This window comes from Archocentrus centrarchus, chromosome 21 (assembly GCF_007364275.1).
Source record: "Archocentrus centrarchus isolate MPI-CPG fArcCen1 chromosome 21, fArcCen1, whole genome shotgun sequence".
NCBI lineage: Eukaryota > Metazoa > Chordata > Actinopteri > Cichliformes > Cichlidae > Archocentrus > Archocentrus centrarchus.
In genome coordinates, this window is record NC_044366.1 from 16,619,489 (window position 1) to 16,640,937 (window position 21,449).

Here is a 21,449-nt window from a genome sequence, read left to right on the forward strand (position 1 = left end):
TGGATTTTTATATGACTAAATTTCATACATAAATCATTATTTAAGTCGTGTGTTGTCTCAAGGCCATATGGCATTCATTTGCACTGTCACAGACATAAAACATTGACAGCCCTTTTCTTGTTTGGGCCATATGGCATGTGTGGGTGTATGTTTGCGCATTGCTGGTGCGGTGTGCCGCCACTTCTCAGCATCACTTTGCCTGCGTGTGTTTGCACACGCACGCAAAGTCTGGTATGTGTGTAAGATTTTTAGCTGAGCGCCTGTGGTGACCAGAGCATTGTGTGTGTATATGTGTGTGCGTGTGTCCCAACAGGAGGAATGCCAGCTCCTGAGCAGAGCCCAGTGACGGAGGAGGGGCTTCTGCTGACCGTCCGCGACAGTTCAACTGGCCGCAACATGGAGGCTGACAACACCGCCAACAACATCCTGGCCTCCGTTAAAGAACAGGTAGTGGGTTTCTTCCGTTCACACTGTGCTAACAGCCCCTTTATATTACACAAAGAAGAATGAAGTATGTATGGCTTTTTTTTTTTTTTTTTTTTTTGTACTTATTTGTGTTACACATCATGTTAACACTGCAAACATATAACTTGCTGTTGTGGCACCGAGCCCAAAGTTATAAGTTGTCATATCTCAGCATGTGAGATAAACTGAAGTGGCATAAGTTTTACAAGGGAAGCGAATCATTGTTCATTGCCTTCAGTCATGGCCTGGCTTGTATCAGAGGACAAGTAGGGAGATCTTCTCAAACAGGGTTTGAGAGCTTGAGTAGGGACGTGCCCTCTGACTCACTCTCTTCCCTCTCTGTGATTCATCCACGCCCCCTTTGGTTATACACATGCACACACACACTCCTTTTCCTTTCTGGCTTCACTCCAGTTCTTCATATTCTTGGGAATCCAGCACAGGTCATAATGTGCTAAAAAAGATTTTGATCATTATGAATCAGTTTAATTCCCTTTTGAGATCTTGCAAACATTCCTGAACAACACTCAAGTTGAGGTAAAGTTTGAAAATGATTGACTGTGTTCTCTGGTATTTATTGTTTAAAAAGGAAAAAATAGCCCACACAAGTCGTGTAAAGATTTATCACAGCGAAGTATGTATTGTTTACGTGAGTGAGGAAGGGAGGAAGGAAGGAAAGAAGGAAGGAAGGAGGGAGCACCTGTCATTGTTACTTCCTTCCTTAGAATAATCCTCAGTGGCTCATCCGGTTGGAGCAGATATCCATGGAGGCAAGCAGGAAGGGCGAATAGCCTGCCTGAGCTGTTGCTTTTAGAATGACTGGCTGGAGGCATGGCTCAGTGGGGATTCCTGCTAAAGAATCGATACTATAAAATCATGGTTCTCCTCGGTATTTATACAGTACAGAGCTGGAGAGATGAATAAAGGGATGGGTGCAAAGAAAACTAGGTAGGAGGTCAGAGACGAGGTTAGTTAGGTTTCTCTCCCCCCTCTGCTTAGATGTGAGGTTTTCCTGTGATTGTTGCGAGAGACCTTCGAGGGATTGCGCTTTGGATATAATCATGCAAGTTTGCTGTCCTGTAGCCATGGCTGTGGTTAGGGCTGCAGCTAAGGAATAACAGTGTTTGACAGAGTGTTTGGTAAGTGTTCATTCTGTTCAGACTGCATGCTTTATTTCTCATCTCTTTGTTCTGACTCTTTACTGGCAGAGTTTCCTCCCTACAGTAGTCTGTTCACTCCTTGTCTTCCCTCCTTTTCCTTCCCTTTGCAAATTTAGTTTTTGTCATTGCTGTACAGCGGTTCTTGTCACTGCTAGTCACAGCTGCACAGGCTTTACCCAAATGACCAAAGAAGGAAAGGCTCACCAACATGCTGGCGTTTATTCACTTGGACATGTTGCACTTTCTCTTTCCTTTTAACTTTTTTTTTTTTTTTTTTTTTTGCCTGTAATTTTAGGATTTAGTTATGTTGCACTGTAGTTCTTGGAGTTGTGTTTGCGCTCTGTGCTTGTTTAATTGCAATCACCATTTGGATGACACATCCGTAGTGGTTTATTATAGATCCAGTGTTTAAATGTCAAAGTATTTCTTGCTGCTCATTCTTGTTTGCCTTCAAGAAGCACACATGCTGTTTTTCAAGCCTGAGTCAATCCAGGGCAAATGAACTGTATTGTTATTCAGAATTAACTTCAGGAGTTCTCAGTCTTCAGTTATCTTTGAATTAGAATTTAATTTAACCAAAGGGATGATTGAAAACCATTATTTCTATTTATTTATTTATTTATTTATCTGTTTCATCTTCAGTCTAATTAAAGCAATGGGAGGCACTGGCACTCATTCAGACCAGACTAATAGTTTGGTGTTTTTCATTATTTTATTTTATTTTAATTATTTTATTTTTGCTTTTACTTTATATTAATTTAAGGTAGTTTCCAGAATGGCTGTGCTTCTTTCTGTTTAGTTTTTATTATTGTTTAAAAATCTTTTGTTTTAGGGAAGTATTTAGTATTTTGGATTGTAGTAATTTGTAAGGGTAAGATTTGAGTTTATTCATAATACAGCTGACTTACAGTCATGCAGACATCTCAATAATCTTGTGTGCCAAACCCTCTTTGCGCTTGTAGTAATAGCAAAAATGACCAAACTAACCAAAAAAAAAAAAAAAAAAGATCCAGTCAGATCCAGACCATTATGTAGTGTTAGAATGCTGAATCCAAATTTACAAGTTGAGTATCCACAACAGAGCAGTAGAGTGTAGTCAGAATTTCTATGAACTCTTAACTGTCGTGGTGTGATTTACAGAGAATACATAAATCTTGCAAATGACTGATGGAGCTGATAATGGTAATTGTCTTTAACTGGACTGGAATCTGTCACTGAATCACAGTTGCACTGTGATCAAGAACTGACCCGCTCTGAAGAAACGATGCACAACCAAATTTTTTACTTTACACATTTACTTTGTTTTATATGTTTGAGTTTAATTCATCCTTTAGTGCACGGTTGTGCAGTGGCTAGTACCATCACATCACAGCATCAAGCTTCATGGTTTGAACTTCCCGACTGACTGGGTGATTTTCTGCGCATGTTCTCTTTGTCTGTGTTGGTACTGCTGGCATCTTCCTACATTTCAACCATGCCTGTTAGGTTACCTGCTTCTAAAATAGCCATCAATGACGTAGATTAAGTGTTTAAAGTGCATAGAATAAAGTGCCTTATGAGTGGTTGGATGTGGCTTGCAAGTCTAAAGCACTTTGAATAGTCAGAGGGACTAGAAAACACTATAAAAGTTTCATAGAATTTAATTTCTATTTTCCATTGCTATTGGTGACGGATTGTCAGACACATAGTTGAGCATTTTCCCATTTTAAAAAAGCAATTACCTACCCAGTGATGGAATATCCTGATATTTAAACATTCTGGTCCAGCTGTATTTTAAATCTGTGTATATTTGTGGAGAACCTACGTCTACAGTGTCAAATAACTGACAGTTTTCTTTCTGGTTGTAATGCTTTGTAGCATCAGAACACAGTTTGCATTAGTTTTACATAAAGTAGGGTTGCATGTGGAAGGGTGTTATAATAATCCATTGTAGCTCAATAAAGTGTTGTGTGACTGTATAATGTGACGGTGCTATGGTATGTTTCTACTCAAATGCTGTGCAAATTTCAAACAAGTTTCCGTTATGTTGGTGAACTCCAATGCAAATCAAATTTTCGACTGTGATATTAATATTGGTAAGAATAGATTAAAGTTATTAAAACATGAGTTTCCTTCAAAATTGGGGCAATGTGTTGGCTGTAAGCCCAATTTATGATCTAAATTCTGTGTTACAATAAAGTGTCACATTTGACGGCTATTAAAAATATGATTTGGGACATTTTTACTGCACTGTATTCTCTGGGAAGTCATGGGTAAGCTAGTTGGGAACTGTGGATATTTTTGTAAAGCGTCATATTATTGGTGGAGAAAACCTTTAGGTCTTATGCACGTCATGTAAATACACATATTGTAAAGTGTGAATGAAAACTTTAGTTAGATTGATTGTTGGTGAATCACAGTAGATGCATCAGGCACCATCTTCAGCAGCCTTTTAAGAAGGTGCCATATTCAAACTTGAAACAACTGCACAGCAGCTCTTTAGTTGTCTGAGAGGGAAGCCGTGACATCCACTGTGCAGGCATTAATGAGGTAGAGGTCAGGTCTTTAAAGAGCAGCTCATTGATCACTTTGACCAAATCTCTGCTTTCTGCTGCTTCTCCCTTGAGAAAAATAGCTGCAGGAATGGAGGGTCCTTTAGCAGCATCAGCTTTTATCTCATCAGCACCAAGTGCTTCTTATACAAACAGTTCTCCAGTGGCCTCTCGGTATACCTATTTTTAGTTATGTTAGTATTAAGTAGGCTGGGGAAACAGACAGAAGGGGGATGATAGGTGATGATAAGGTTTGCACTTTCCTGACAGCTTGCACGCTATACACTTATACTCTGTGTGTAGTCGGCATATTATTAAAGTAAACCTTGGAATACCAAACCATGTTTTATTATTTGTATTTTTAAAAATTATATAGTACAGACACATGTAATGTCATACAAAAAGAAATAGTTAAGAAAATTTCAAATACCAAATCAGCATAAACTATTTTGTGGAATAAGGGGGGGGGGGGGGGTTGTGTGTGCAAATTTTAAGATTGGCTGTTTATACCTGTAAAAACTGTTTCTAATAACTGCAGTATTTCTAAAGTATTTCTATTAAATTTCATCTTCGTGAGCTCAATTTTGGCAGTACTTTAAAATGTTTTTCAAGCAGTAGGAGCTTCAGGTCAGAGCTGATTTACTTTTTCTCCTTTCATTGCTGTGAAGCCAGACATGCCAGCTGATATTATTGGCTGATGTTACCCTATTACACATATGATGAATTGTTGGGTATTTTGTGTTGTCCAGTAATATTTTATACATTAAACAATGCAGAACAAAAATGAAAACAGGAAATAGACCAGCACAACATCAATACTGTTTTCCAGTTGTTGATTGTTAAGGCAGGAAATCCTCTCTTGGAACATCATTTTAACCATCGTGGCCAATAACATGAACTCAGAAACTGAAGTGCACTAAATGTATACAAGAGGTTCCACCCTAAAGAGACAGCAGCAGTCTGGCGCTTTCCTGCTCACCATTCCTACTTCACTTGCTGGCCTCTCACCTCTTTTCTCTTGACTGCTCTGCAAGTGTTGCTGTAGAGGCATTCTTTGGAGCGTTTTTTTTTTTTTTTTTAAATCATTTATTGTTACAGGAAAGCTAGGAAAAAGTGAGCGAGCGGCAGGAAGACATCCAACAAATGACCACGGGATGATTCAAACCTGTGCCTCATGGCATATGGGTCACCTGCTCAACCTGGTAAGCTAAATTGGTGCCCGCTGTTGAGGTATTTTAATCTGAATTTTAATGATGAATTATTTCCAATTTAAAAAAAAAATAAGAAAATAAAAAAAAAAGGCGCTTGCCTAACAAGCAAAAGATCCCCAGTTTGATCTTGGGGGTTGTATCAGTAAGGGCATCTGGCATAAAAATCTGCCAAATAAAATATGTGGCACTACCTGCTGTGGTGACCCCTTCTGACAAAGGAGAAGCCATTGCACTTAAAAAATTTTTTTTTTCATCTCTCTCTTGACTATCAAAAATTGACTTTGGATCAATGGACTGACTGACAGACCAATATCAGTGGTTACAGAATTGGTCTGCCTCCAGCATTGTGGAGAGATGCCCATCAAACAAATACAACAAATCAAGATTGTGGTTACTTGACTTTGAAAGCAAAATGTTTTGCTGTGCTCCTGTTCCTCCTCCATTATAAAGCTTCAGAGTCAGAGTAATGCTGTTAGTAGCTGTGCCTGGACTTGCCAAAATGCATGGCACAACTAGCAAAAAGGGCCTCCTAGGCACGCCACACTACTGTGTTCCAACATACTGCCTCACAAAAAAAAAAAAAACACCACCACAGTGGAATTTTCCCACTTTTTTGGAGTCCATTACACATGAAAATTTTGTCTGCCTTCTGCTTCTCCCTGGCAAACTGTAGTTACAGTCTGTGACCCTGATTTCATCTGAATCAGGCATAGACACACACACACACAGACACACAGACTGGCGTTCTTCACAAAGCTAAAGAACTGACCTTGCTTTCAGTGCTACAACTCCAGTACCCTGTTAAAGGCTTGATGAGCTGGCTGAAATATTACTCACTTGAGATACTCATGAAAGACTCTGTCTTGTTTTAATGAAGCCCAAGTCATCTTTGTCCAAGTGACCCAGCTTAAGGAGTTAATAGTTGGGGTTAGGGAAAGCTCAGAGGCTGTGTTTTTTGCCATTATGCATTTCCATGCCCTAAGCCCACAGAAAGGTTGAGTTCCCTCTGTAGGCGATAGTGTCTGTTCCACTTCCATAGGTGAAATAAGGATTCTAATTACTATCGACTAGTGATTTTCTCCACTTCTCGGGGTCTTATCTGCCTTCCTCTGCCTGGTGCTGCTGCTGTGACACAGGCAAGGAGAAATCTAGAGGCATAAGCATTCTGGCCTCGATTATAGTCATAAAAATGGAAGCTGGGCTCCGAGCAATTACCCCATGGGGAAGCAGGACAAGTATGAGAGAGAAGAAGTGAGATAGATTCAGAGGGGAGAGATGCAGGTGAAGGAGAGTGCTCAGATATACAGAGGAAAGACAAAACACTCAGATACTGAGGGTGGCAAGTGGGAGGGAGAAGACAGAAGTGAGAGTGTGAGCATGATGGAGAGAGGCAGAGTCAGAGAGGCTGTCACCTGTGAATGGTTCACTAAAGCTCTGTGACAGGAGGCTGTCAACGTAGAGGAAAACAAAAAAGAAGGAAAAGAGGAAGAGAAGATAATCTGCTCCCAATGTGACACAATGTCAAAGGAGTGGTGTGTCTAGCCTGGCGCAGCAATGCTGTTTTGAACCCAGCCATGGAAACTCTCCCCCCAACTAGCCTGTTAATACTCATCACCAACATTGTCGTCATCATCATCATTACCACTACAATCATTGCCACTGTCAACAGCGCACACAGGGAACCAGGTCATTGTGGAGCAGGAGTTGTACCTCTCATATAAGAGGGTAGGAGTATAGTAAATACTGTCGGGCTGTCCTTGGAATTGCCCTGCATACATGGAGGAAGTTTAGGAAGGTAACTAGGTGAATCACAAATAAGTTTTATGTCTCTGCATCACCCTTTGCAAATTGGCACTTAGTTGAATTGCTCTAAATGACTGATCCTGTGGTAATCACACAAGTCACTGCAGTCTTTGTTCACTGCAGCAACCTCTAGACTGACAGTCCCGAAATTGCTTACTCTCCTTATACCTTAGAGCAATGACACAACACTATTGATCTCTCAGTGGAATTGTATGTTCACAAGCGTGTGTGATTTCACTGCTGCAGTATTTTTGGCCTTTTTTCCACTTCAGGAGATACAGATTGTCTTTGAGTTACTTATTTACTGGCAGTATGTCTTGGCATTATTATCAACAGCGTCTCATAAGAGCTTTTGTCGAGGTTCAACAGCTTGTAGCTGCTCGCAAACAAAAGCAGCTCTCGCACAAAACCTGGATGACAAGACTTGCTGAAGAAAGAAAAAGTGATGGGATGACGCAGTTAGATTAGCAGTACGGGCTTTAGAAATGTGTTCCCTTGACAGATAAAGCGCAGTACGATAATCAAGTGCCATACATACTTTTGCAAACAGGTTAATAAAAAAAGAATACCCTAATGTTGCAAAGACTGAATTCCTTTCATCATTAAAACAACTGATTGTTTGTCAGTAGTTGTTCATCAGCTAGTCATCACAGGTTTATTATTAAAGTTCTTTGTTTCTCTCAGCTATTTGGAGTGAAGGTCTAGTTTCCAGCTATTCTGCCTGTTAACTGTGCTCCATGTCTACTACCTGGATGAAAGCTGCTGGGGAAAATACTTTATCCTCTTCTGGGTTTAGTTGCACAATCAAGCCTTCATTTCCCCAGCAGAGTTACCCTTTGGCAAATACAATTACATGGTGAAGCAGAAGCGAGGCTCATAGCGAACCAACCTAAAGGCCAGTTGTGTCATTATTCTGCATCCACTGCACTGTCCAATGAACATTTGCTTCATAATGATCAGTTAAACTGAGCAAACTTTCACTTGGCACTTTAAAAAGGAGGAATTGTGTTTTCTGCTGCAGTGTGCTATAAATTTTAGAATAAAGTATTTAAAGTAAAGCCTTAACTGCTTTGTATAAAGTGTGCTCTTTAGTGTAATTATGTGTTTCACATTATAATGATATTGAGAGGGCAATGCAAAGGACGTGATTTTGGTGCTGCGAGATGGGAGGAAAAAATGCACCACTAAGTAATTAACATTTATATGTTATTCCAACTACAAGTGCCATTCACACTCTGCCATCAAGGGTTACAAAAGCAGTAACTTGTAGGTAACTTAGTTAATAAGCTATGATAGTGAAATTTGATGAACACGGCACAACAAAAAAACATTACCCAAAAAATCTAGTCTGGAAATGGAATTCAATGAGTTAACATTAGTCACTGTCAAATCTGTTCATCAGGACTGGCACGATTATACTTCCCCCTCATACAGTCATTGTTATTGACAGTCTTTCTTCTGTTGTCATTCTCTTGTGAGACAAGTACTAGTTGCAGCACTTGCCAGCACAAATGACAGCTCTTTTAATAGCATCCTGCTCATATGACAAACCTAAATGGCGTTTTGTCAAGCCAAATCGTAACTTTATTTTCATGTCAGTATTTTTCGTGTTTTCTAGGCCTTTAATTTGGATCTTTTAATAGGTAACAAATGTTTTAATGTAGAGCGTTATGGTATGCACTTTGGTTTCAGTAGCAAATACTGCCAGACTAAGAATAATGGATCAATAATCTTGATACTCTAATTGTTTAAAAGCAAAAGGTGAGATTTAATATATACTAATGCTCAGCTCTGGCCTGGTGGCCTTAGGATTGCCTCTCTGCTTTTTGCAGATGATGTGGTTCTTTTCGCTTCATCAGGTGGTGACCTTCAGCTCTCAGTGGAGCGATTTGCAGCTGAGGGAGAAAAGACAGGAATGAGAATTACCACCTTGAAGTCTGAGGCCGTGGTTCTCATCCAGAAAAGAGTGGACTGCCTGCTCTGGGATGAAGAGGAGTTTAAGTATCTCGGGGGTCTTGCTCACAAATGAGGGGGGGACTGGAGTGAAAGATTGACAGATGAATTGGTGCAGTGTCAGCAGCCATGAAGGAACTATATTGATCTGCTGTGGTGAAGAGAGAGTTGAGCATGAAAGGGAAGCTGTCAGTTGATCTATGTTCTTACCCTCACCTATGGCCATGAACTGTGGGTAGTGACTGACAGAACAAGATCATGTATACAAGTGGCAAAAATGAGATTCCTTCATGAGGGTGTCTGAACTCTTCCTTAGTGATAGGGCGCTCGGTCATTGAGGAGGTGCTCAGAGTAAAGTACAGTCAGCTGTGCTAACTAGGATGCATCCTGGATGCTTCCTACAAGAGGTGTTTCAGGTATATCCTACTGAGAGGAGGCACTGGGGCAGACCCAGGACACACTGTAGAGATAATATCTCTCGACTGGCTTGGAACCACCTCAGTGTAACCCCTGGAGGAGCTGAAGGAGGTAGCCAGGGAGAAGGAGGCCTGGGCATCTTCTTAAACTACTGTCCCCTCAACCCAGATCCCAAGGGATGGATGGATGGATGATATCTCTTTCTTATAAAGTCAATTACCTGTTCGGGATTTCTTAAAATGCCACATGTTCATCGTAATGAAGAATTCAGAATTTTAAACGGTCCAAAAAGTTTAATTTTTTGGATAAAAGATTTCTCCAAAAGTATTTGAAGATCATTCTTAATGTATGTGTAAAGCAAGCTTCACTTAAGCTTTATACAGTTACACAAGGTTGGTTTCCAAACTAGTTGTGACATCACAAATCTTAGTTCTTAAATGCTGATATTGAGAAAGATCAGATAAATGTTTCACATTCTGCAAAAGTGGGCTCTATGTTTAGAATGTCAAATTATGAGCACAGTGAATATAGTTTAATTGCCACCAAATAATTTGCCAACCGAGGTAGTCATGTCATTGTTCCCTGTTGATTACTAGATTGCATGCATATTTAAATACAACCGATCATGCTAATTTCCAGCATTGCATTTTATTTTATTCTTGAACCCTACTAGAGTAGCTTTGCATAATTCACAGTGCAAAATAATCCTTGTTTATCATACAGTGGTGCAATCTCTAGTTCATCCACTAATTAAAAGATGATTTTTGCTACCTTTCTTATGATTGGCTGTCCCCTGCTCACGGTAGGTTTGAACACCAGGTGGGTGGCGCTGCTGTGCTCACAGAGAGAACAGTGTGCCTGAGATGACCATGTTACAGCTATCCACTAGGTGACATCCTACAAAGCCAAAAGTAAAAAAAATGGCAACAGAGAAAATAAATATTGCAATGTTAAGAACAGTTTTTGTGTGCCCAGGATGCGATTTAACATGTGATAGACAAACACATCCGGAGTTATAGGGTTAAAGAGATTTAACCTTAAGGAATTAAAAGAGAATTTTGAATTAACTAACAAGTAATCTAACATCAGTATTATGTCCACATAACCTTGGTTTCGGTGCGCAGAGCCATAAATAGCAAAAATGTACTGATCCCATCACAGTGGTAAATATGATTGGAGATTAGGAGGCAGGAATGACCGCAATCTGTACCAGAAAGCCAAATTTTTTAGGAGCCAATCCTCTACTGCAGGATAATTCTGCTATGACCTTGAATTCCATATCTGTGTATAACCAGTAATGTCAATTTATTCTCAACAGAAAAATGTAAAACATCATTTTAGTAGCTCAGCAAGTTTTCTTTTTAAAAGCTTGTAATGTTGTATTAGAAGTCTTGGCAGAAATTATGTTCTATTGTGAGCTTGCTTTTCCATTATTGTTTGTTCACATAACTGTGGACATTTGTCACATAATCAGCTCATCCATTATAAAAAAGCTCTGGTACAGCTGTGGGTGGTAAAGCAGTTTTTTTCCCCCCATGATTCACCTATAGCTTATATTCTCTTACCTCAGCAGGCCACTTTACTGTATTTATAAATGCCTTTCTCTGCAACATAGCTATTATAATTCTGCTATGGTGGCATGCCGCTGCAGTTTCCTAAAACCTTAGTATTTAGCAAGGTGACTTTGTGGCAGGTTTTGTAAGTAAATTCCCAGCATGGTTTCTCCAGGTCTGTTCACACAGCCTGCTCTGAGGCTTGTTCTCTTCGCTCACACCTCAGGCCTGCTTTTCTGTCCCTGCTGCTGCAGAAATCCTTTAACCTCTGCTGTCATTCTCCCACTGCGCAGTTGCGTTTGCAACACTGCAGTGAGGGTGCTGAGTTGTCAAGGCCCATTGCCCCTTAATGAACAATCATATTTTTTGTTAGATCCTTTAAGTGGAAAATCTATACTAGTTATGCAAGACAGATATAAACACTACAATTGATCGTGCGTCCTACATTTTTACTGACTATGAACCACATCTTAGTAGTTAGCAGCTTATAAGAAACCTCTTTGCTCTGCACTGCCTGCTGCTCGGCTGTACGTGCTCTGCTACATGTGCTGCAGACAGTGATGAGAGTGTTAGTTATATCTGCATATATTTGACTACATATGCGATAAATTGATATCTTTTATAGGCAGATTTTGGCTGACAGATATATATCGGTCTGGTTCTTTTACCCATTTCAACTTAATGTAAAACATTCCTCTACAATCAATCTTTACAGTCATGCACCTGAACTTGCCAAGCATTAGATATGCATTAAAATGGATTGAATAATGTATTCCAGTTACCCAGAATTGAAAGCTGTAAGCAGAAATACTCACGAGGGTAGTGCTGGATACAAAATATGCGTGTTGGGTTTTTTTTTCAGTCAAATGTTGTTTTGAAAGAGCAAAACAACAGCTGTGTAGTGTACACGGTGAGTGCACACGGTTATGTGTAAAAGATAAGGCAGTTGTGGCCTGGTTGACCACAAGTTTGCTTTTTTGTTTCATGAATCGGCACTTTCTTTTGGAAAATTAAAGAAGAGTTTTTGGACTACTAATTAACATTATACATGTTTTTCAAAGATGGTAATTAGTATGTATGCAGCTCTCTTAGGATAAGTTGCATATCTTGTTTTCTTCTCTTTTTTTAAATAAGTAAACCACAGTACAGCTATTAAACAGATCTTTTATCAAATGTTAATGCACTGTTACTAATTCATGAACATAAAAAATAGTAAAAGGATTAATACAGTTTTGCACACCCAGTGTCAGAAATTAATAACCTCATCTGTTCTTAATTGTCATTAGGACATATAAGGCAGTTCATGAAAGGATTTTTAGCTGATGTTTCCAATGCTAGTGAATTCTGACTTTTTAAATGTTGTTTTAACAATATTTATAACCACTGGCTCCTAAGAATGTAAATTGGAATTAATGGCTGCTAAGCAGCACAAGGCCATAGTTGTTATGGCAGTGCTGTGGACAAGTATTATGAAATATAATGCCTATGGTCTGTGGTGGAGCCAGTGACACAGAACGCGTTACAGAAAGGCTGCAGCTTTTGCTCTGGGACACTGAACTAAATAATACTGCAAAATCTGCTACTTAAATGTAAGTAATAAGTTGTTGATGTGCCCCCAAACTTTTCGCAGCCTTAAAAATCTGTGGGTAGATCTTAAATGGGATGCTTGAAATATCAAGCAGCATCTATAAATGAAAGATTTTTAAAAATTCAAGACTAAGACTCAGCTAACTAAGAAGTTCACTCAGTTCTGACTCAGTAGGAAGCACAAACTTTTGGTGCATTTACTGTCTCATATTTAAGTTTATGAAAAGTAACATTTCAATTTTTGATATGTTTGCTGAAGGGGTTTATTTTTTCCTCCTCTTAAAAACAACAATGTGTAGTGTGCGTTTAATTTTAGGTTTAGACTAGTGTTGGAGAGGTCCATACTGTGGTTGTTTGTTGTCTGTTGTCTGTGTGTGCTAAAAGTATGCTATTTGTCTGGAAATTATTATTTTTAAAGGTATGTGTAAGTCAGTGTTTGTTTATACAGATGCATGACGTTTGGGGTGTGTGTGTGTGTGTGTGTGTGTGTGTGTGTGTGTGTGTGTGTGTGTGTGTGTGTGTGTGTGTGTGTGTGTGTGTGTGTGTGTGTGTGTCTGTGTGTGTGTATCTGTTATACGCTGTTTATGTGCTGAGCCAGCAGTAGGCTTAAGACATTTGAGGCATTTCTGATGGATCTGTACGGTCAGCAGGACCCCTAGATATGGCATGGGAGAGTATACATTGGTAGCATGATCTGCTGCCATGTGTCATCTGTTTATTTAGGCCCTGTTTAAGGACACAAGGGGACGGGATCTGATTCAGCACTGGGACTACAGGCATATCAGACCAGACAGGCTTATTGTAATGACAAATAAAAGCACTGGGGCCTTGTTGGTACAAGAAAACTGGTCAACTATTGTCCCTATCGTCAACTTCCATATTATGCCTTGGAGAAACCTAGGCTGGGCTCAAACCCTTTGAATAGGCTTAACTACTTTCTAATGGTCATTATTGCTGTGCTTGGCCTTATTGTACTGAGGTGAATAGAAAATATATTAATTCCACAGAACAGTGCCTTTTCTCTTTCGTTCTGTCGCTCTCACTCTCTGGCTCATATGAGCCCCACTTATGAGAGTGATCCTTGTCCCTTTTTTCATCAGACCGTGGGCCTCATTTGGCACATAGCCCTTTGTTATAACAAGGTAATTATAGATGCACTGAAGTCATGTTCATAATAGTCTTAATAACTCATGCAGAATCTGGGCAACTTTATTGTAATGTGTGGAAGGAAATGAAAGCTCTAAAACACTTTTTTACTGAGGAGAACCTGAGGATCTGATAATAAAGAGGAATGTCAGAAATCCTTGGTGCCAACTGAGAGGCCATTCTGCCAGCATGACAGCAAGCATGTGTTATTGTTTAATGCCTGGCTATTTGATCAGTCTTGGATTGATTATTGGATCTTCCTGATTTGTCATAATTGTTTACAGTCCTTCTATTAATGGTGTATTATTAATGGTAATAATATGCCATGTAAACACAGTATATTGATTAGCCCAAGGATAATAACAGAAAGTAATGGGCTGTAACTGTACCTAGCCTGCTCACGTTGCTAATGCAGTAGGTGGTATTGTGTGCTGCTGAAGCTGTATTCTGTTTTTCTTGTTTTCATAGCGATGACAGCAGCTTATAGATTCAGCTCTGAATTCTTCTCGCTTTCCTGCATTTCGGCAGAAGAAATGTTTGTTTAAGATTTATTAGCTCCAAGTTTGATACGATCAGCTCAGTTTCACTCATAATAGCAAAGGACTGCAGACACCACAGGGAAAAACCATAAATGCAAACGACGACATCACCCACGTTATAGGCATAGGCTCTACGGGGATTCACTCAGTACCATAAATTAAGCTGTCAAACAGGAGAAAATACCTGGACGACAGAGCTCTAAGGAAACTTTGGAGAGTCTCCATGCTTCTCCATAGTAAGAAAACAGCAGGATTGCGGTGGGCTTGCAGGCAGCATGTCCACCTAGAAGAAGCTCTGAATATCAGTAGTGACAGCCTTATGGCTGCAGCAGATGTCTCTCTGTGCTGTGCCTGATCAAGATCATAGACCAATTCATCAATGGGATTAAAGACCAGCCAGTTTGTGTGAATTATTAAAAAAAAAGCTACAACTGTGTCTGTTTTGCTTGCGTGTGCCAGTGTATAATAAAAACTTTGCAGCCTGAGATGAAGTTGCTGGACTCGAGAAGAAAGCACGTTGCCAAATAAAACAATTGGATTATGAGCTTAGGAGAAAGAAGGCATAGAAGTGCCAGGCCAAGAATAGTGACATTTGCAGGAGCAGGAAATCTCTGAAATCTCTCTTAGTTCAGGCAGTAAACAAAACAGTTTGGTGTGTGTTTCTCACCATATGTTTATCTTTTATCCATAAGCATCTGTCACGGAAAGCATAAGACATGCATAACTCAAGCGCTACACATGCAAAATCATTGTTTTGTTATTTTGATGCACACTTGGGTGAAATTGCACATATATTTATGTATACTTGTCTATATGACTTTTTCAAACCAGTCCTTGGCCTAATGCTGCTAGACAGAGCTAGTGGGAGTGAGCTGTATTTAAATATATGAATAGCTTCATTTTCCCTCTCACCTTGATGTTTTATATAGATTCACCAGCCTCTTTATTGGGTATACCTATTTGGCTGGTCTTTAATGGCATTTAATATCTAATCATCACATTGCAGCAATTCAGTGCTGCCATGTGAGACATGAAGACATGATGATGATGATGACCTGCTGAATTTTAAACCAAGCATCAGAATGGGGAAGACAGGTGATTTAAATGACTTTGAATATGACATGGCTGTTGCTGCTAGCTGGACTGGTCTCAGTATTCCTGAAATCACTGATCTACTGGGATTTTCCCACACAACCCATAAAAAGAGAAAATATTCAGTGAACATCAGTTCTTTGCCTTGTTTATGCTAGAGGTCAGAGGAGAATGACCAGAATGCTTCAAACTGTTGGGAAGGCAGATTAACTCAAATAACTATTTGTTACAACCAAGGTATGCAGAAGATGATCTATAAATGCACAACACATCGAACCTTGAAGGAGACTGGCTACTGTAGCAGAAGACCACTCCGAGCACCACTCCTCTGTATGAACAGGAATCTGAGGCTACGAGTTGCAGAGAGATTGGAAAAATGTTGCTTAGTCTGATGAGCCTCGATTTATGCTGCAACATTTGGATGGTTGGGTTAAAGCATAGATCACTCCCACCTTCTATCAACAATACAGGCTACTGGTGGTTGTATAATTTTGTGGGTAATTTTGGGCCCTTTAGTACCAATTGAGCATTGTTTAAATGCCACAGCTTACCTGAGTATTGGGACCATGTCCATCTCTTTGGGACCACAGTGTTCCTGTCAACTGATGGCTGCTTCCAGCAGGATAATGCACCACGTCATAGAGCTCAAATCATGTCAAAGCGGCTTCTTGAACATGACAGTGAGTTCACTGAACTGGCCTCCACAGTTACAGATCTCAATCCAGTACAGCACATTTGGGATGTGGTAGAATAGGAGATTCACATCATAGTTGTGCAGCCATGCAGATCTGCAGCAACTGTGTGATGCTATCATACCAATATGGATTTCCTCGACATCTCTGAGGAATGTTTCCAACATCTTGTTGAATCTATGCCACAAAGAATTAAGGCAGTTCTGAATGGAAACAGTGGTCCAATCTGGTTTTAGCACTGTGTACCTAATGAAGTGGTTGGTGACTATATTTGTGTGTCCATATGAATTATCCACCCTATATTGTCACTGTCACCTTATGTTTTCTTTCCTGCACGCTGGTGCCATACTCGCACTAGAGTAATTCAAGATTTGTATCAGGAAGCAGATGTGTGATGTGTGGTGTGTGAAGCAGAGACAGTTTGAATCACTGAACCTCTCTTTCTCTGCTTGCACTTGTGACTCACACGGTTGTCACTAGCATTCAGTATCTTCACCGTAGCTCTTACTACTTGTTTGCTCTGGAAATTCCTCTTATATAAACTAGCCCTCTGCCACATTGGTGATCTCTTATACCACCTTCAGGCAGCAGATACAACACGTGTCCAATCTGCAGCAAACCACTTGACATTTAAACATTGGTATAATTAATTTTTTTCCTTCTCAATTGCAGGGCTGGGTAGTATACAAGCCTCCTCCAACCATAGTCAAGAAGAGGGTGACTGACGAGACTTGACCCATACAGATAGACCCCCAGTGTCGGTTTTGCTATTTTGGTTTGAATAGGGTTCAGCCCTGTGACTTAATGAGAGAACAGCCTGTATTGTTGGTGACCTTCGTGCTCTGTGTGTGTGAATTTTATGGGTAGTTGTTTTATAACAGCCAAATCTTTCAAATGAATGTTGTGTCACAATCTATCAAACCCCTTGACAGTCGGCATATTTCTAGTTTAGAAATTCATTTCAATATTTGTATTTTGACTGCTCACACTTAACTCCATCTGTCACAAGAAAACTGAGAATGGAAACAGGAATGACTGGTTGGGACGAAGGGTTGAAATTGGCAATTTTCATGTGACTAAATCTCTCAATAGGGGTTATGTGTCAAAGAAAGGATTGATGGCTCATTTATTCCTCTAAGTAAAGTACTGTGACCACCCTGTGTCTGTCCTGCTTACTGTATGTGCACTCTGCAAGCTGGTTGGCATATATTTATATCAGTAATGAGGTGTCATTTTTGTGATTGCTTTTTTTTTTTTTTTTTGCTGCTGCTGTTGTTCTTGGAGAGTCTTCCTGCAACACCAGCTTTTATTGTGCCAATAAATGATTAGTATAAAAATATAAAATGACACAATCTAATCTGCCTTCTTGAGTGTCAGCAACGACATCTTCAGAAGCCAATCAGATTGAAAATACGAATGTCAAACAAAGGGAAATTTGATTAAAAATGATGAATGACATAATAGTTTAACTAATATATATTTTAAAATGTATATCATACATTTACTTTTTTTTTAAACCTTCAGCCTTTTACTACACATAGAGGACTACGCGTAAGTAGTCTTCTGTGTGTTGTGACCGTGTGCCTCTATCACTGTTAATTGTCTTCTTTATCTGCATTTTTAAGTCTATTATTTTACTTTCCATTTTTCCTTTTTTTCTTTATTTTGTGCCTTACAACATTTTGGATCAACTGTGTTTTGTTTGAAGTGCTTTGGAAATAAGGGTTCTTCTACTACTGCAAAGATATCTCCGCAAAATTAATAAAAAAAAAAAAATCTGCAAGGAAGCAGAATATAGCAGCTTTCCTTCCGGCATTCACTCTCTCACTGAAGTCAAGCTTCACACATCTTCATCTGAGGTAGATTTCTGAAGAGAAATGAGCAGTGGAGGGTAGAAAGTAGTAGTTTGGGGGAGGGGGTGGGCAGAGCGTGTCTACAATGTAGAGGGAAATTTCAGTGCGCCCCCAAGGAACCGAGGATAGCAGGTGTGAAAAGTAGGCTGATCTGTGTGCTTTAAACTGACTAAAATTCCTCATTCAGATCACAAAAGAAGGTGATAGACAGGTAATGTGTTTGAGTGTGGATTTAGCTGGCTGTGAATAAAACTGACTGTGGCAATGGACATTACATGGGACACCTAAGGTAGGGATTACACTCTGAGGACACAGACAGCACGGACCCCACAGCTGAGTGTTATTGCTGTTGTACTTCAGTGAAGTCTGCTTCAAATTCAGCTGAAAGGTGCATGCATAGATGGCCCGTTGTTGTGTAGTTACAGAAAACTAGCAGACACACAGATGTCCATGAAGAGCCTCGTACTCTTTGTCTCATGATGAATCGATGTCAGTCAGGCCCAAGTATACATGGATGCAGAAACTACAACAAGCTTTTAAGGATGGCAAGGCAAGGATCCTTCCAATCATGTACTGAGTTATAGTAATTGAGATCTTTTTGGAAGAGAAAAAAGCAGGCGCAGAAACTACTGGCAACAAAGGTATTTCTATGCAAATAGCTCCGTGTGTGTGTGTGTGTGTGTGTGTGTGTGTGTGTGTGTGTGTGTGTGTGTGTGTGTGTGTGTGTGTGTGTGTGTGTGTGTGTGGTTATTTATTCTGAGTACAAAAGACCTTGTGTGTGTCTCATGACTGTCAGGATGCAGTGCTTGGAGCTAGAGAGCTGTGCAAGTAATGGCCTTGTTCAGGCTAGATAATTAGTCAAATGCTGATTTCTCCTCAACTCCCATAGGAACAGTGTCACCAAGGCCAAATATCATCTATTGAAGTGGTGCTTGTGTTTCTGTGTGGGCCTGAAAAATTGCATTGCCATGTATGCTACAAGTACACAAAGTTTGGTCCATACGTTTTTGGACGGTGACACAGTTTTCTAATTTTGCCTCTGTCACCATCACAGTGGATCTTAAACAATTAAGATATAATCAAAGTGCAGGCTTTCAGTTTTAATTCAAGGAGTTTAATAAAACAATTGCATTAATGTTTAGGACTTACTGCCTCCAGTGTGTAAAATTAATATGGATCTGTTGGCAGAAATGGAATGTAATATTCACAGTAATGTTTTTGTAAGTGCATAAATACTTCATAACCAGTATTACTATGTTTTGTTACCTTTTAAAATGAGGCCTTTCTAGCTTTAGAACAAGCTTGTCTTCTAGCTATTTCTCCTAAATGCTTGGAAAAATGAAATATTCATGATTGCATCTCTCTAAAGATCTGTATAATCCCATCATTAACCTATATACAGCAAGCTGCCAACTCTCAACCTACCCTTCAAATATTGACTTCATATTTTTGTATTTGTCAATAGACGTCTGTATCTCGCTCTGAGAATGCATTTCTGACCCTCGGACCCTTGACTCGCTTTATTGTGTTTATGTGCAGGAGCTTCAGTTTGAGCGGCTAACCAGGGAGCTGGAAGTGGAGAGGCAGATTGTGGCCAATCAGCTGGAAAGATGCAGACTCGGAGCTGAGTCACCAGGCGCTGGTAGCAGCAGGTAATGAGGAGATACACACGCACACATACATGCAGAAAGCCACAGTCAACACATGGCTTTTCTATCCTTCACAGCAGTGGCCATATTCTGTGGTATAACCTTATGGCATTATAGCATTGTGATGGAGCATCCCAGTATGCTCAATGATGCTTAATGATTGGACTATAAATCTGAAACATTTCTTCCTCCTGTCCTTTATTTTGGAATGAACATAATTACTCCATATATGTGCGTGTGTGTGGGTGTTGTTTTCTCAGTGAAGCACTGCTGTCAGTGACTTTGCTCTGTGAGCTCTTTCTCACTTCATCAGCAAAGACACCAGGCTGCGTGATCATCACACCTCAATGACCACACATTCTGTCCTGTCTGCTGTGGCTCTCACATGTCAGGTTCATTTGTAAGGCTCAATATAACATACAGTATCCCAATGGGCTTCACAAGCCAGCTGTGAAGAAGGTTTAACAGCAGTTTTATTGTCTTATGTCATAAAATGGATTCATGGTCTGCCTCTGCCATTTGTAAACAACAGACCTTCTGCAGCTACAGAAACAATAAAGGCAATGAGCAGTAACAGTTGCAAATGTGCAAATCAAAATACTTGCCCTATATGTTTATTAATGCTGTTAGGGCTATGTCAAATAATGTAACTGTAAATGTTACTGTCCCAGTGTCAGCACTGGTAGCAGGATACAAGTGTTGGAAAACACAGGACTGTCACTAAATTGTTCCTGTTTGAGAGAAACAAATAATAATCAATGTAGATAGTTGATAATTAAAGTTGTATTACTATTTGTTATTTGATTTGCTGTTTTTTGTGCTAATCCAGTTTTAATTAAAACTATAAATGAAGCATTTAAACATTGAAGCCTGACTTAAATATGAAACCTTTTTTTGCCTTAAGTTAAAACATTTCTTTTGTATTTAAAGAAACATTTTAACTTAAGTTGACCAGGTGAATTACAATAGAGGACTTTGACTGTTATGAGATACCTTTAGAGAATTTGTGAGTATTATTGTGAATATTTTGAATATCTGACAATTTTACTGACACAGCAAAGTGCTACAATTAACCAAGCTATACACTGATGTCTGTTTTAGTCGTAAGTGTTATTTTTCATTGGAAAGTTTATGATTCTTGGTTGCCGCTGTAAAGATAATGATGAGGTAACGAAGGTACTTTGAAAGTTCAGTGATTAGGTTATGTCTTTAGGCAAGATGTTGAACTCCAAATTGCCCCGTTGAGGAGGCGTGCTGTAGCTAAGTCCTGAAAGTCCTGTACAAATAGTGTAAAAGTGGTTTGAGTGATCAAATATAACAGAAAAGTGCTATATCCATTTGCCATTTACTTGTTAATGTAATTTTGATCATGTAATCAGAGCTAAGGTACAGTAACTGTAAACGCCTGTAAACGCATGTTTATTTTTAACATATTCTTAGGCTCAGAATTAGTTTTTCCTCCATCATACAGCCAAAACTACATTGACTGTGTTTTAGCCTCTGAGCAATCGCTTGTGACCTATTTTCAATGCTGTGTCTGGTCCTGTTACAGTCATGAGAAGAAGAAAGTTTTAAAAGGACACTACGGAGTCCTATGAAAAACCAGGTACACCTTACTGCTTCCATAGGAATTAAGGGAGTAAGTAGCAGCCAGGTCCTGCTAGTCAAATGCACTTCATCAACCGATCATCAAGTGTGAGCACCTCTATAAAAGCAGACGTTTTGGCAATTTGCTGGTCTGGAGCATTCAGCTGTGTGTTAATGCAATGACACAATCTTCCCAGGAATGGATATCCCA

At 39.6% G+C, this 21,449-nt stretch overlaps 1 protein-coding gene across 3 annotated transcripts in view; it reads left to right on the forward strand.

Moving 5' to 3' along the window:
• Positions 1–21,449, forward strand: part of LOC115800545 (plakophilin-4) — an 87,565-nt gene that overhangs the window by 20,826 nt on the left and 45,290 nt on the right. For all 3 annotated transcript variants that reach the window (XM_030757977.1, XM_030757978.1, XM_030757979.1), the window contains exons 2-3: positions 314–447; positions 19,542–19,654. In XM_030757977.1, coding sequence (XP_030613837.1) covers positions 319–447; positions 19,542–19,654 — 242 coding nt within the window. In that variant the 5' untranslated portion in view covers positions 314–318. The remainder of the gene's footprint in view (positions 1–313; positions 448–19,541; positions 19,655–21,449) is intronic.